Below are 17,171 nucleotides of genomic sequence, written 5' to 3'. Positions count from 1 at the left end.
GATTAATAACATTTAATTGAAAAGCAGATTTTTTAAAATTTAATAGATCGAAATGAAATAATCTGTTCAGGCTTTGATGGTTTCGTGAGTTCATTTCAAAAATGAAACATAGGGGCAAATGCAAACGAATATCACCACAGTTCAACTTTCATATTTTCTGAAAAAAATCATATTTTCAAAAAAAATATTAGTTATGTTGACAAAAAGAAATATCGAAGTGTACATTTGTATCATTTATTGGGGAAAGTGATAACACATAGGTCTTTTTCAGATGCGTCAGTGAAAAGACGTTAAAATGAATTTAATACTTGTTCTTGTTTGTCTGTTTTATCAACTTTTATTGATATATAGTTTTCTCCGGAATAAATTAATGTTTGGTACTTCAATTTCACTGAATGCTGTTCAACCAAAAGACCTCGATTAACAAAGACATTTACAATTATTTTGAATATCCGCTTCAGATTCAACACTCGGGATATCCTTTCTGGCCATTTTGGAAATAAAATTCTTAAATTGTAGATGTTTCATAGCTAAATGGCGCGTTTTCACTTATTCCACCTAAGAAATTACAGGAATTAAAATTATTTTTGACACTTTCAAGTCATATTAAAAGTTTATAATAAAAATCTGCTGCCCCTGGAATATCAATCACAAAAAAACTTTTCAACAAAAAAGTGAATCAAAAGTCTCTTCTATATAGCCAAAATATGTAAAACAAAAACACACTTTTCATGTTAAGTTTGTACTTGAATTGTGTGTGCAAACAAACAGTAAACGTGTAAACAGTTTTTTGGTGAATGATTTTAAAAAAAGTTTTAAGTTTATTCAATCAAATTTTTTTTTGGGCCCAACAATTTTTAGATGAAGAATTAATGTATACACTTTTCGTAAAAGTTGAAAGTTTGCACTTGCTCTAGTTTACTTTCTTAATTGAAAATTCTTCCGGAAAATTCATATCCTCACTTTTATAGAAAAGTAGATTATTTTATAGATAACTTCAACTTACGTTTGCAAAAAATCAAAAAGTTCATTCGGCCTTTAAAAACTTCAATCCTATCTAATCTATTTCAAAGAACAGACTCTCGTTCAGTTAATGTGCCAGCGTTCTAGGCGTATCGGATTATACGAAATTGAATGTAAAGCTTCCCAATTTCTTATTTTCAAACGTCCAAAAAGTGTCATTATTTTATATTTATCATTACCAAATTCATATCTTTTGGACAACAATTTACTACTTAAATTAACACGAATTAAAAATTGTTTTAATATTTGAAATCGTTTATACATCTAGGCGTTATTTATTACCATGTGCTGTGTACAAATAAGTAAGGAAAAACCACATCTAGGTTGCATATCGCCCCAACGTGCATAAGAAATATAGGTTCTTGGTTGAGAAATATGCGCCTAATTTTTAAATTTTTCCAGCGATCAATGAACAGTATGCTTTGGTTACTATTATCATGCAAAGACGTTTGCTAGCGACGCCTCGCCCATAGAGACGAAAAACAAACCCCTCGAAGAAAAGAAAATCTCTAAAAATGGATGCCTGACTTTACAATTTCAGATTTTGGCAAAACAAATATTATATGTTTTATTCGATCAGCAAAATGTCTTCCTGAGTCACATCTAGGCGTCATTCATAACCATGTGAGCTAGGAATCAAGAACAAAAAAAATCACATCAAGGCATCCTATCGCCACCACTTGCATTGAAAATATGCTTGATTGAGAAATACGCGCCAAAATATTCTCACTGATCAGTATGCTATGCCATAGTTACTATCTTCTAACGACGTCAGGTCGCGACGCCTCGACCTTGGAGACGAAAAACAAACCGCCCAAAGGAAAAAAAAAATCTCGAAAAAATGGAAGCCATGACTTTCATTTCATTCAAAAAACTACAAATTTAATAATTACGGACAATTGATGCGACTTTGTGTTGTTTTTATTCGATATAAACCGATTCGCATGGCTACAGAATATTCTAAAAATAATTTCATTCGAATCGTTTGGGTCATTTCGGAGGAGTAGTACTACAAACACCGTTACAAGAGAATTTTATATAATAGATATTTTTTTAAATTAAAAAAAAAGTTTTCAAACGCCTTTGAACGAATCGTGTAAAATTTCAAAAGTTTAAAAATAATACTTTTTCATTTGAATTTAATTTAAAGAAAATTTAAACATTTTTTTCGGAAATCTGTCTTTTCTGTGTTGAATATTGAATAGTTTCAGGAAAAATTCATTTGATGAAAAAAATCTGAACATTTTTTTAAAGTTTTTTGACAATTTAATTTTTTTTGCGAAGCTCTGATTTTCCCTATAAACAACGCAATATTTTTTTTTATGAAATTACAGATAAATTTGCAATTTCACAGATTTTAAAGCTAGTTTTGTCAACGTTACAGTTAAAATTCTAGATTCTAGAATTTTTGTTTTTTACAAATTTCATGGATTTCCGCAGTTTACTTTAGACACCAATAGCACAAAATTACTCAATTTATCGATGTCTGGCAGCTTCACAAAATTCTAGATATTGTTTTTGTCATGAAATAAGAATTATAGTCGGCGATTTTAACACCGAGGCATGTCGATAAGAAATCTAAAATCGCCCTCTTATGCTTTATAACTAAATAAGGCTTTATAACAGAATCAGGAAAGTGAAATCCGCCTAAATTCCAAAACCAAAGTATTTTGCTTAACAAAGGTTTTATTTTTAATGTTTGAGTGCTAAAGTAATCACTTTTTTTTGTTAAGTTTGATAAAATAATTAGTTTATAAAAAATATTTTGTTCAGCTTATTCATTATATAAGTTAATCTTAGCTTCAAACCAAAAAATAATGACTTCAACACTGGACTCAGAAATGCCTGTGCCATCTGCATTCTTCCGAATTTTTATTTGCTCTTCCACCTGATTTTTACCGAAACCATACAACGTTCTTTAACTTCAGCTTACCGCGAGACCAAATACCCTGAATTACCTATATTTTGATAAAAATACTGGTATTTCGGTTCAAACCACCGAATCTTTATAAAAATCACCTATTGTTCGGTAAATATTATCGATTATTTTTTTCAAATTTCTTGGTAAAATTACCGGTATTTCGGTAGTAATCACAGGTATTTTGGTAAAATCTACAGGTTGTTCGGTAAATATTACCGAACTTTTACAGCTTTTCGGTAAAAAAGCGATATTTCGGTAATATACACAGATATTTCGATAATAATTATAGGTATTTCGGTAAATATTACAGGTATTCTTATGGAACGTACACAGCCAGATCTTGTCAGCATCCCAGTGAATGGTAAAAATACATTTACTATTCTTCTTATCAAGGCCGGGTCCACTGTGCAGTATTGGACGCAGAGACAACTGAAACCAGGGGAAGAAGAAACGTGGACAACAGTACCATACGTTCCCATGATATTTCGGTAAACATTACAGGTATTTCGATAAACTCCACAGGTTGTTCGGTATGTGCATATTACCGAGCTTTCGGTAAAATATTACAGGTATTTCGATAAACTCCACAGGTTCTTCGGTATATACATATAACCGAGCTTTCGGTAAAACATTACCGGTCTTTCGGTAACAATTTAAGGCTTTCGGTTCAACAATATCGGTTGTTCGGTATTATAACGAGCTCACAACTTTTCAACAGATGATCTTAGATATGATCAGCCGAATTTCGGTAATTTTTACCGAAAAAGGTTCGTAATGTTTGACAGCTGTCACTTTTCGGAAAATTACCAAAATAATAACCGATCTCCACATGTTAGGATTCCAAAAAGGGTAATTATTTTACCGAATTCCTAACTTAGGAATTCGGTAAAATAATTACCCTTTTAGTTTCAGTTATAACTGCACCATTTAGAACGTTAATCAGGGCTGTGTTTATCGCTATGCAGATATTTTTAAATTTTTCCAAGCCTTGTTTTCACCTTTTCTATAAATTCACGGCCCCCACACCCTCTGCTCTAATAGAGTATTTCCTGAGACCATGCGCGGATCTACGGGGGGGGGGGTGATGGGGGTGATCACCCCCCCCAGGCGGGAAAATTAATCAATTTTTTAACTCAATTTAGATGAAATATAACTTTTTCATGTGTCAAAATACCTTAACATAGATATTACCATTTTAACGCGTGCATAAGAATTCAATAGCTGCTTAAAAATATGCTTGAATTGAGTGTAAACAGTATGCGCGAGTATAACTTCGTGTTGGCTTCGGGAAAAGGATAAAGCTTGCACCTCACTCTTGAGGAATTTCCTAAGCATGACAGCAGATTAGTTTTCTTTATTAACCGATATCCAGTGTTGATGGAGGCGCCAGTACCAGAAACGTCGGTTGATAGTGACTAATTCTGAATGATTTCTGAAAGAAGCCTACATTCATTTCAAAGTTGATCATAAAGTGATTTATTATTTATGCATGTTTACCATACTTGATGGTTTTCTTAAAAAAAAAAAATATTGGGCCCACAGATGAAAATTTTTAATAATTGTTCTATTTTCGGCTAGAAATATTCGTAACATAAATCTGACCATTTCAGTAACACTTTCTATCTGTGGGAAAATAACCTCAAAAGCTATCATGTCCTTGAACGGACATCAACGTTTTGTTAACTAACATTTTGGAGGTTGTTTTTCTTTTTCTTATCCGTATACGTAGGCAAGTGTGCGTAAGAACTGTAAAAAACCTCTATAGTTGATATTATTTCCAGATGTAGCAACCGAAAATCTGATCGATCGAACTTTGCATACACCTGGATCTGCTACCGTTAGTCTCTGCTTCCAGGAACATGCATGCCACCGAAGATTATAAGAGGAACCATAAAAGCTTCGAAATCCAAATCTTTCAAGTTCTACTACTTAGCAAATCTGACCTCCAGAATGATCACACGTTCGCATCTGCTGTAGACCCATTAGTCTATGAAATAGATAAAGGTGCTGTTTTGAAGGCTCATCCTAAACCTTACTCAACTATAGATGATATCACAAAGCTTAATATTTTAACTAGACACTGGGTACCTGCACCACAATTTTCGTTTCCATACTCCGAGCATTTGAAAATTCAAAGTGCTGAAAAAGAAAAACGATACGCAAGTGCAATGCATTTGGAAACATTCAAAAGTTGGCTAGTTTTTTCCAAACTAAGCAAGGTTATTTTTGTAAAGTCTGTCCACTCTTTGTAGTCAACCTCGCTGGTGCAGTTAGTAAAACTGTTCAACTGTTAAATCTTGTTAGCCACAGCAAAAAACGTTTTAAGTATTCGATAAAATATAAAAAAAAAGAATCTACTCAGCAAACCTCTTTAAAAAAAAATTAAATATAATGATTAGCATTCTATATTTTTGTCTAGATACTTCCTTATTTGTGTTTTAAATGTTTATTGGTTTTTTATTGTTTTTTGATTCACGTCTTTAAATTGATATTTTAATGGACTTTTAAGAGAAAAAATATGTAAAATTATTGAATAAATACATTGACGGGTTTTGATAGGTAATGAAGCAGCATACGGATTGAAATTGGAACTCAAAAGAGAAAATATTTCGATTGAATATAATTGTAACTTGTGAAAATGGATTTTTTACCCAAATATTATAATAGTTTCAAAATTGATAAGACGTAGTTATAACTATAAATCCAGAGATGCTTATTTGAGTAAGTTGATATCATACCAACAGATTTATTTTTGACTGAAAATAAATGAAGTACGATTTTCAAAATTAAATTGCTGATGGATTTCTAATCTGATAAGAAAAACCAATGATCATTCCATATCCCCAACTAGATTCGTAAAGAACGTAAATTGAACATCATACCAGTAAAAAAATCATTTATCTGCGTTTTGCCTAAGACTAAACCAGCCACAAACAGATGTACAGAATTCTTTGAACAATTTCTTTTTAATTGTCTTTTTGAAAATCACCCCCCCTAAGAGCAATCTCTAGATCCGCGCCTGCCTGAGACAGATTGTGGTAGGATAGCATTTTGTTTTTGTTTTGAAAAATGTAAACACCAACTGGTCGCCATTTTGATCTTTGACGATAAGCACTGTTCAACGCTTTCTTTTAAAAACTTCTTTAAATCAAATCATTAACATATTTTCATGTATTAACTTGGTATGAATTTACAATTAATTAAATAAAGAATTTATGTTCTCTTCACCAAGGTGCGCTTGGAGAATTTTAGAAATCGCATTTTCAGGTTCTTGCCTGAAATATTTTACTTCGCGTAGCTTTTGATCGCTAGAACTTTTCAAAAATTTCAGGCGTGCTAACATTGTATTTTAACAATCACTCTGCAAAATTTCAATAAAAAGCTTTACGCAGTTTCTGAGATATTGCAATTTGAATGGTAAAAGTAAAAAAAGTCCGATTTTCGTAGAATGACTGTATCTTAGGCCACACAAATTTTAGAAATCTCAAATTTCGTATTATTATAGTGAACGTTGATCTATCATACGATCATCATATTTTCCTTACCTATTTGGTAGGAATTGCGATTCGCATTGACATTGTTAACGATTTGAGCTATCATATCATATACGATTCTCTGTTTGCTGGGGAGAGGTGCAGGTGCGTAAATGATTGTTTCGAGAAAACGCGCTTCAAAGTTGTGGAGCAGCTTGATTTTTCATACATTTTTTTTTAAAATTCGTACTAGATGTAAAGAATCGTTAAGTTGATGATTTCGGAACTTGCACCCCTTTGGTCCTGGGTGCTCAATTATAAGTATCAATTCAGATTGAGGAATTTTGAAAGAATCAGCACGATTCTGCTTAAAGATTATGAATCCTTATCTGGAAGCTAAAATCTGCTCCTGAATTAAGAGAAATGAATATGAAACAAAATTGAATTTGGAATCAGACAATAACTTCTAAGCAATTTTTTCATTTCTATATATTCCCAGTTTTACCAAATATGTGACCACTCTACAATTATTTGCCTTCACTACACATCTATGGAGTGGACCCCTCTTCTTAGCCAGGGAGGAATTCCAAATAAATCAATTGAAATACACGTGCCACCATCTATCCGAGATGGGGATGTTGATGATGGAGCACACATGGCCGTGTGTTGGCGCAAATTGAATGTACGCTCCCCATTTGAATTTACAAACAAACGTTCTACGTTGCGCAGAATGTTCACGCTCCCTAGCCAGTAAACAGACAAAAACTACAACAACGTGGTCGATGTTGTTGAACCGTATTTAGTAGATACTTCGCGTATGACTTGTAATGGAGAAATGTAAATATTTCTTGTTGATGACTTGAATCTGTATATGTTTTCAATTTATGGCTTTCGTTTGATTCGAGAAAACAGTGCCCCATGCGAGAATAATTAAACTCTAACTACAAAATTGAATGGAGAATTCAATACTCAATTTGATAATTTTACAAACTTTGAGCGTAACAACTTTAATGTTGCAAAATCCAACGTGTGCTGGAAGGTTCATTAGACATAAACCGCGAGCAAAAGGGGAAAAGGTGACTGAACCGAGAAATGGATCTTTCAATCACACCGACCAAGCGTCGTTGTCGATTGAGAACATGGCCTTTCAATCTTGCCACTGTAACGACTCCATATATAGGAATTATGATGTTCCATTCTCACAGTAACCGTCACGGTATGTTCTGGGCACATTGTGTCTTCCCGGAAGGGAAGGCCTGGGCTGAGGTGAAGTTCTCGCAAAGGAAGTTGAACCTTTTTAGCGTTACGTTAAATTGACTTTACCTACACACAAACACAAACAGCAGTACTGGTGTTATTCCAATCAGCTAACGTCACTTCTGGAAATAGTTTTACCGAAGTGTTTTATTTTTTTCACTTTGAAGCTATGGATGGAAATTTGTTATACCCTGTCTATTTCATGAGATAGCTTTTCGAGTACATAGATGCTATGTACTATGAGTTTTTGAAAGCATCGTGACGGGTTAAATTTCAAAGACTTAAAGAAACAGCTGATGATGAAGCTTAGATCACCTTATATCTGAACGCCCAGTTTTTTGAGGCTAGATTTGGCAACATTGTGCAAATTATCATTGTTCCAACAGTTTACGAAGTGGGTTTCGAAAGCCCATATTCCAAGGAAAGGTATGTTGGGAACGAATGGGTTCTAATTGAAATTTCGCATAGAAAATTTAAATCAAACTTACCCTGCAGTCCAGCGAAACATCGTACACCGTTCCAGTGCCATTGTAGAAGTCCACGTTCAGCTGGTCCAAGCTGAGCTTCTCCTCCAGAAACTGGCCGAGGTACCGCTGCAACAGGAACCGACAAACTTTCTTCTTAATCACATTGGACCACGGTACGAACCACGGCATGATGACGGAAGAGAAACAGCTAAACAAAAACACGACGACAAAAACAACAGCACTTCACTTTACCGCGTTCACGAACAGAAAAAAAATCCCACCGGAGTCCGTTGTTCCGCAAATAACTTGTGCTCGCCTTCGACTCTCGAACGGGAGTCAAACCTTTTCGAATGGTCTGTTCTCCTTTGCCTGTGTGTGCAGATATATCCGATTTCAAGGTTTCTCAGCTGTTCGTTTTTCTTTTCCCTTGGCACAGGCTGAATGTTTATTTTCTTTTCGCTTTTCTCTCTTTTTGCGTATTTGTGTACTGGGCGAAAACCGAAATTTTCCACAATCCCCCGCCGACACAATAATATTATGCTTTTCTTGGCGTGTTGGTGTGGTGGACTGCTCCACTATTTATTTTTTTTATAAAAAACCAATTCGATTGCTGCCCTACGTGATTGTATTCGTATCGGGGGAGGAAAACTGCACTTAATTTTATACGTGGTAGAAGTGAATCCCTTATTTCTCTAGTTATGTGCACTTTATTCCATCTTCATGGGAATAGGTACTTGCTCCACCCAGCAAGAAAAATCAAAATGTTCAAAATAACTCTAAAAATATTCCTCGGGAAAAACACTTCAGCACACTTACAGCTCAGCTCTTACTATACACTTTAACATTAGCTCTATCATTACTCGAGTATCTCGATCAGCTGGGAAGCTATAGCTTTACTCTGGGTTTGAAACTACAAAACAGAAAGTTTGTAATTAACTTATTTCGACTCGACTTGATAACCCTACACAGTCTACTGCACAAACTATATTCCTTATTGCTTCCCTCTTGAAGCAAACGAGAATGGCTGAATACCCTCCAAGGGTAAGGATAGAAATCATCCAATCTTGAATTACTGCGTCGCCACTTTCAAACGCATCCCATGGAACTGATTTTCCCTTTAGCGATTAATACTGCAACCAAAAACAACAGTAGCACGCACACAATTTGCAGGTAGAGGGTGATTTCATGAAACCCTTCATTGTCACATCTACGTTCAATCAATCACACACTTTCGATGGGAGGTTGTTTGAATTTTTCCTGGTTATTGCTGGCGAAACTTTTTTTCTGTTGCCAAAAAGTGCTGCCTTTAGTCCTCTTGTTGGGGAGCAGTTAGATGGGCAACAGCAATGGCCTTGCTGCTAGAAACTTCGAAGGGGAGGCAGAAAGTTGTAGGCCTTCCCTGTTCTATTGAACTGCTTCCACTATTGCTGCTGGTCGATTGGCGACTGACTGTGAAGTAAAGTAAAGGAAACGAAGTTAGTCTTTCTTTGTTCGGTCCGATAGATGACGACGTGAAGCTTCAACTATACACAACGGAACGGTTGTGGTGCTGTAAATGTACGGACGGGGTAATCAGCTTGTTGGGTTTGTATTGCCTGACTGAGTGCTTCTTGTCTGCCTGGTTCGGTCCAACCTGCCCATGTCGTGCGATAACCCACAAACACAGGGAAACCAATCTTTTGCTCAGAATCGAAACAACAAACTTTTATGATGACGAATTTAGATGAATAATATGCGCGGTAAGGTTTTTTTTATTCGCGAACGATACGTGAACGATGCTTCGATTTTGGTTGAGTTGTATAAATTTATTTAAGACCCTTTCCTTCTCCTCTTTGACTTAGTCTAACTAGATTTTGGTTTTAATTTCTACAGGAAATGTTTTAAACATAATTTTAAATTCAAGTTCTTATTGCTAGAAATAGTGTAAAAACAATATCTAAATAAACATCAAATGGTTAAACTACTCTCAAGGTGGAAGTCACATAGCATATTTAAAATTTTATTGACTTGATCAAGATTTGAAAGATGTTTCAAAATTATTATTTTTTGTTTCGTCGTTTAACATTTTCTGTAATTCACGACTTAAACAAATGAACATTGCTGATTTACCTACATAAGTGGCAGATTTTTTTTTTCTCTTTTATTTGTAAATTTGAAGAATCTTTTCTGTACTCTCAAAAAATATTTTCAAGTGAAATACAAGTTTAAATAAGGGGAAATAGTTCACTCGAAATCCACCTTCATTAACAGCGAAATCTCCTTTGTAGCCACCGTTTTAAAATGTAATCTCAGGTACTTTCTAGTTTGCAGGGGTTTGCAGCAATGTTTCCAAACAAACGCAAACCAAAATAAAACCATACAAACCACAAGAACATTCACATGCACATGGAAGAGTTCAGGACGGCTACAAAGCAGCTGCGCAAAATCTCAAAATACGGAAATAACCAACAAACCGCACCGCAACGCCACGCTGTGGTCGGTACGCGCGTTACGTACCTACACACGCCCCATCTCCTTCTTGCATTCATGTGCGTATCGTATGCCAAACCGTATGGTGGAGCATTGTTTATCTTTTTCTTGGCAGTAGTACTTGATAATGGTTTCAGAAAAATAGATTTTACTCGGAAAACCGCGAACATGGAACTGAAATTTGATACCACGGCTCAAGCATGTAGAACTTACCGTGCACTGCAACTACTTTTAATAGCATTTAATCACTTTTACGTAGTAGATATGCTGAAAAATGTCGCAGCGATTACACTGACTATCCGAAACCAATTTTCACCTCACCTTTTGTCAATGTGGTGGTGAAGGTTGATGTTTTGTTTAATTTCCTTTATTTACCTACATAGCACAAACGCAAGGGAGTATATTTGATTTTTTGATTTTGATTAGATTTTTTGCATTTGCTAAAGCCTAGTCCACACCTGGGGGAGGAAGACTGAAATTTCCTGCATCGTTTTCTGCATCGTTTTTTTACTGTTCGGCAAAAAGCCAGCAATTGTTGAGAAGATTTGTAATCGTTCAAATTTTAACTTTAGATGATCAGTTTCGTGTTGCGAGTCATGTAACTCAGTTGCTAAATTTAGATTTAGCTAAATTTTTAGAACAACAATTAATCAAACCATTTTTATTTATCAGCTGCAAAACTTTGACGAAATTTGAGCGACTTAATACGCCATATCATACAAGAATTTTCCAGGGCAAAACAAAACCTAATTAAATCATTGTTTTATGCAAAACAAGTGCTTTTCAGCATCAAACAAGTTCTATTAAAAATCACTAAATAAGAAAGTAAAATTTTGAACCTCCGCACTGGTCGGTAGATTGATGAGAGAAATTTGACGTTTGAAAGATTTTTTTCTTTTTTTATTCAGTCTTCCTCCCCCAGGTCCACACTAGGCAACATGAAGTGCGGTTTTTGTTATGAGACGAACTTTGTTGTCTTTTGTTGTTGTTGGAAACCTGAGACGGTCTCAGTGTCTCCCGAAGAAAATGGGAGACGCTGAGACCGTCTCGAGACGAACCGTCCCCTAGTGTGGACTAGGCTTAACTTTCGAATGAATAGCATTATAGCATGTTTTTTCACCCAGTTGCGCATGAGAATAAAAGTTAACCAGATCTGACTGATAGTGATGAAATAGTGGAACGTAATCGAATGTCTAAAAACAATCGAGGGAATTGGAGTTGAATGTATACACTCAGAAAAATACTATTATGAATGCCATACACTGAACCCAAAATCACACTTAAAATACACTTGACGTTTCACTTAAAAGTGGGAGTTCAGTGAATTTCTTCATTTCAAGTGGCTCATGTAGATTTCACTTACCCGTCACTTATGTTTCAAGTGACCGAATCAATGTTCACTAACTCATCACATAAGTTTTAAGTGACTGTCACTTGAAATTCCTCTGAAAATCCACTTACTTCGCCGCTTACTTCAATTTCATTACATTCTCACTTAAAATTCACTTGACCCGTCACTTTATTGTCAAATTCACTTGACCGGTCACTTAAAATTGAAATGAATGTACAGTAGGGTGTCCCAAAATTGCATAACTTCTGGGAATCTGGGGGCTCACCCTCCAAATGGTAGATTAGGATGTGCAGAACAAACTTTTGTATGGGGTCGACTAAAAAAAATCATGTTTAGAGGTTCCGCAAGCGCGATCTTTAAAAAAAGTCCACTTTCAAAAGATTTGATTTTAAATAAATTCTGGGTCCAAAAATTTTCATAAAATTTATATATTTTATATTTTTTTAATTTTGTTTGAGTTAAAAACTACACGTAAAAAATACAAAATGAACCAAATTTGTATCAAAATGTAAAACTAGCAAGCTATTTTCAAGAAAAAAAAATGTTTTGGTCCAAAAATTTTGAATTCAACTGACCAAAATGTGTACCAAGCGTAGAATATATTTAATACCAATGCCATCAAAAGAAACGGATTTTTGTGCACTTAAACTTTGCTGAACAAAACATGTGGTTTGTATCAACGTGTGAACAGCTATTCACGATTTAATGCTTAACAAAAATCAGAATTTAGGATATTTTTTATTTAATTTATCAAATTTGTCTTAATAAATACCTACTTTAAAATCAAAATACTTACAAAAAAAGACTTTGATGGTTTAAAGGAGTCATCAGAAGGCCACATGCCGAATTTGAGCAGAATCGGACAACAGGAAGGGGTTGCGCTGAATCTCAAGTGTGAAAGAGATTCTGAGACATAGTGTTCTAAAGAAGCATAAAAAACTGGTTTTTCATCATACATTTTTGTCTTTATCAATCGATTGCTTGGTTATGTAAGTTTTATTAAAATTTCAATTAAGACTGACATTTCACCTGAAGACTGCAACTCGATTGGACTTAAAACAAAAAAGTTATGGCTGTTCTAAGATTGTATTTTGGTTACAAATTGTCCTGTAAAACTCAATGAGTAAAAAGTACTCATTGTGTGTTAAACGACAATTTGCCACAAAAATACGATTTTAGAACAGCCATAACTTTTTTGTTTTAAGTCCAATCGAGTTGCAGTCTTCAAGTGAAATGTTAGTCTTAATTGAAATTTTAATAAAACCCTCATAATCAAGCAATCGATTGGTTAAGACAAAAATGCATGATGAAAAACCAGTTTTTTATGCTTCTTTAGAACACTATGTCTCAGAATCCCTTTCACACTTGAGATTCAGCGCAACCCCTTCCTGTTGTCCGATTCTGCTCAAATTCGGCATGTGGCCTTCTGATGACTCCTTTAAACCATCAAAGTCTTTTTTTGTAAGTATTTTGATTTTAAAGTAGGTATTTATTAAGACAAATTTGATAAATTAAATAAAAAATATCCTAAATTCTGATTTTTGTTAAGCATTAAATCGTGAATAGCTGTTCACACGTTGATACAAACCACATGTTTTGTTCAGCAAAGTTTAAGTGCACAAAAATCCGTTTCTTTTGATGGCATTGGTATTAAATATATTCTACGCTTGGTACACATTTTGGTCAGTTGAATTCAAAATTTTTGGACCAAAACATTTTTTTTTCTTGAAAATAGCTTGCTAGTTTTACATTTTGATACAAATTTGGTTCATTTTGTATTTTTTACGTGTAGTTTTTAACTCAAACAAAATTAAAAAAATATAAAATATATAAATTTTATGAAAATTTTTGGACCCAGAATTTATTTAAAATCAAATCTTTTGAAAGTGGACTTTTTTTAAAGATCGCGCTTGCGGAACCTCTAAACATGATTTTTTTTAGTCGACCCCATACAAAAGTTTGTTCTGCACATCCTAATCTACCATTTGGAGGGTGAGCCCCCAGATTCCCAGAAGTTATGCAATTTTGGGACACCCTACTGTACATTCATTTCAATTTTAAGTGACCGGTCAAGTGAATTTGACAATAAAGTGACGGGTCAAGTGAATTTTAAGTGAGAATGTAATGAAATTGAAGTGAGCGGCGAAGTAAGTGGATTTTCAGAGGAATTTCAAGTGACAGTCACTTAAAACTTATGTGATGAGTTAGTGAACATTGATTCGGTCACTTGAAACATAAGTGACGGGTAAGTGAAATCTACATGAGCCACTTGAAATGAAGAAATTCACTGAACTCCCACTTTTAAGTGAAACGTCAAGTGTATTTTAAGTGTGATTTTGGGTTCAGTGCAGTGAAATGTCAAATCGGTCAAATCTTCAAAAGTAGTAAGAGGTTTGTTCAACTGCGGGTAGAAATTGGTTTCGATCGTAAAATGACAGATTAATCAACCAATGTTTTGATCGATACTTGTCGAACTAATGCTCAAATTTAAATTCAAATTTCTCAAAAAAACATATTGTTCTTCTTCAAAACATATTCAGCTTTGAAAACGATTGATTTAATCAAATAATCCCAAAGTTCTTATCTTTGATACAATGAATTTAAATTAAATTTTATGAATTTAAAGTACTCCCAAAACGTATTTATCGATCAAGGAGTAACGAGCTTTAGCGATTCGTTCTTTTAGAAAAACTTATTTAAAGGACGTTATGAATATAACTTCTAAAAGATAGCCATTTTTTGTTCTTGATTAAAAATTGACAAACAAAAATTTCAAAATTACTTTTAATTAGTGAAACAATGCATCAGTACTCTTTTGTTTGTTAATTTTTCTGCTTTTCAGTTCAAGCATCAAGAATGCATCAGTACTCTTTTGTTTGTTAATTTTTCTGCTTTTCAGTTCTCCTTAAAACACATTATTTTTGAATGATTTCATTAATTTTTATAATTACTTCCATACCTTTTCTGAAACACACATTTGAACAAAGCGGAACCTATTTTTTTTTTATTTCAATGGAATCTGGCCATTCGATGCCCAAGCCAAGCGGGTTTTAAAGTTAAAAAAAATATCGTACGCGTTTCATTTCAAACTCGTAGTATTTTAAGCCTTTAATTGCCTTGTGCTTACAAATTAAAAAACTTATTTTTTATGAAGCAAAAATTTTTCCGTCATCGGTGAAATTTTTTTCAGAATGCACATATTGCCATTCGAACGTGAAAATGAACGCGGAATTTATATTCACCACTCTTGTTCGTTTTCCGTTTTCACGTTCGCTCAGTGCGTTTACACTTCGAGCGGAATGTCAGTGAACGCGGAAAAAATATTCCGCAGTGAAAACGGGGGAATTGGAATAAAATTAATATTAAAGGGCTTTGAACAAAGAAATCAGTTCAAAAATAATCGTTCAACCATTCCGCATCTATTCCACCTAGTTTCGCAGCCATGAAATGCAGCATAGTCGAGTTTTTGGTGAATATAAGTTTTTTCATTTTCACGTTCGAAAGAACTGTAAATGCACCTTATCGTGTGTGGGCGAGCAAAAATCAAACAATCGTCGTATAATCATCGAATTGGTACAGGCCATTTGTGTAATCTATAGCCCGCTTAGAGCAAACGCACCAATAAGTGAGTATACGCGGCCCGGTTTTGCTCATTTCAGCGGACCGGTTTTGGGATACACACTCTTTCGCGCACCGGGCGGTAGCATGATTATTTTTAAATTTAGCATTGCACTGAGAAAATTTTTGAAGAAAATCTTAATCTTAAATTAATACGGACCGAGTAAATTTTCGGAGTCGTCCACCAAACGGCTCTTCTTAGTTACATGATCATTTTTGGTCATAAAATACGATGCTTCGAGTTTGTTTATCTGAAATTGAGTGAGAAAGAAAAAATGGTATCAAAATTCATAGGTAGAAAAAAGTCCTAAACAATATAAAATACAAAATAAATAACTCACCATCAGAACCAGCAATTGCACTTTCTCGTTCAATTCCTGGATAAACCCGAAAAAATGTAACAAAATTGCGAATTCAACTGTTTATTCAAAAAAAAAAATCCATCCACAATTTTAATCTCATACACATTTTTTTCTTAAAATGAATATCAACAAACATCCACACGCTGCGACGTCGTTTGTTTAATTCTGCTTAAATCTTCAAGTTCTTTTTCTGTCCAACGTGCTGACTGAAATAGTTGCTGCTCCGAAAAACTGGGTCCCATTAGTTGCAAACTTATTGAGAGACCTCGTTTCGAAAGCCGAATTGGTAGGGACAGTAATGGAATGCCACCCATACCGTTGGATACAAAAATCCTGCACAGCGCACTGGTCTCGATTATTATTACTCCGAGAAAAATCCTTGAAGCTTCACTCAAGGTTGTGGGAGTCAGTAAAATGTTTACTACACGGAATGCACAATCAAAATTTTCAGAAAGCAATCGTCGGACTTGAAGGGCTTTTCGGAAATATTTCATGGAATTAGTTTTTGCGCAATAAAAAAAGTTTCCGCTTTCCGTTCGTTTGTTTAATTCTGCTTAAAACGGTAGAATTTTTTCAGTGCATGTTTGATCTCGCCCCTTTCTAGTGAGCAAATTTGGTGATTTTGTCGGTCCCGACGGCAACGGCCCTATTTTGCTCACCTTCATACTAACCCCCGGTGCGGTATGGAAGTGATTAAACTCGTGAGCATTTTCACTTTGCTCGCGATTGCTGCGGATGCCCTTAATGCATTTAACACTCAGCTGAAATAAAAACGTTAAATTCACCTGGATTTTCACGTTAACGTGAATTTTTGCTCGACTTACGTGACGCACTTAGAAACTAGTAGAAATTCACTTGATCCGTACGGGAAATTCACATGGCTATTTGCTGTCAAAACGAAGACACATTCGATTCTCTAATGACGAATGTCCCTTTTACTAGCTGTTTGAATATTTAGAACTTGATTTTAAGTTTGATATTTTGAGTGTTAAAAAAATAATGTAAGATGATTCTAAGCGCCTCACAGGTATACATATAATTTACAGCATTTTTAATAGGACAATCTTTTCACAAAATTACAATGGACCGAAAGTCTTTGATTTTTTTTTTGCTTCGCCAAAACTTGATCATCATTGCCAATCTATATAGTAAGTTGCCACTAGTCCCCACAAGGTAGCGCTGTTGGGTACTTATCTTCGATAAGTTATCGAATAACTTTTATTACTAATT

At 34.6% G+C, this 17,171-nt stretch overlaps 1 protein-coding gene across 1 annotated transcript in view; it reads right to left on the bottom strand.

Moving 5' to 3' along the window:
- Nucleotides 1-10,937, bottom strand: part of LOC129740700 (autophagy-related protein 2 homolog A) — a 74,215-nt gene extending 63,278 nt beyond the window's left edge. Inside the window, exons 1-2 of the mRNA XM_055732463.1 lie at nt 10,824-10,937; nt 8,163-9,590 (exon numbers count right to left, since the gene is read on the bottom strand). Of these exons, the coding sequence (XP_055588438.1) occupies nt 8,163-8,330 (168 nt within the window). The 5' untranslated portion in view covers nt 8,331-9,590; nt 10,824-10,937. The remainder of the gene's footprint in view (nt 1-8,162; nt 9,591-10,823) is intronic.
- Nucleotides 10,938-17,171: the final 6,234 nt, after the last annotated feature.

Source organism: Uranotaenia lowii, chromosome 1, assembly GCF_029784155.1.
Source record: "Uranotaenia lowii strain MFRU-FL chromosome 1, ASM2978415v1, whole genome shotgun sequence".
NCBI lineage: Eukaryota > Metazoa > Arthropoda > Insecta > Diptera > Culicidae > Uranotaenia > Uranotaenia lowii.
This window is presented reverse-complemented; position numbering and strand designations above follow the sequence as displayed.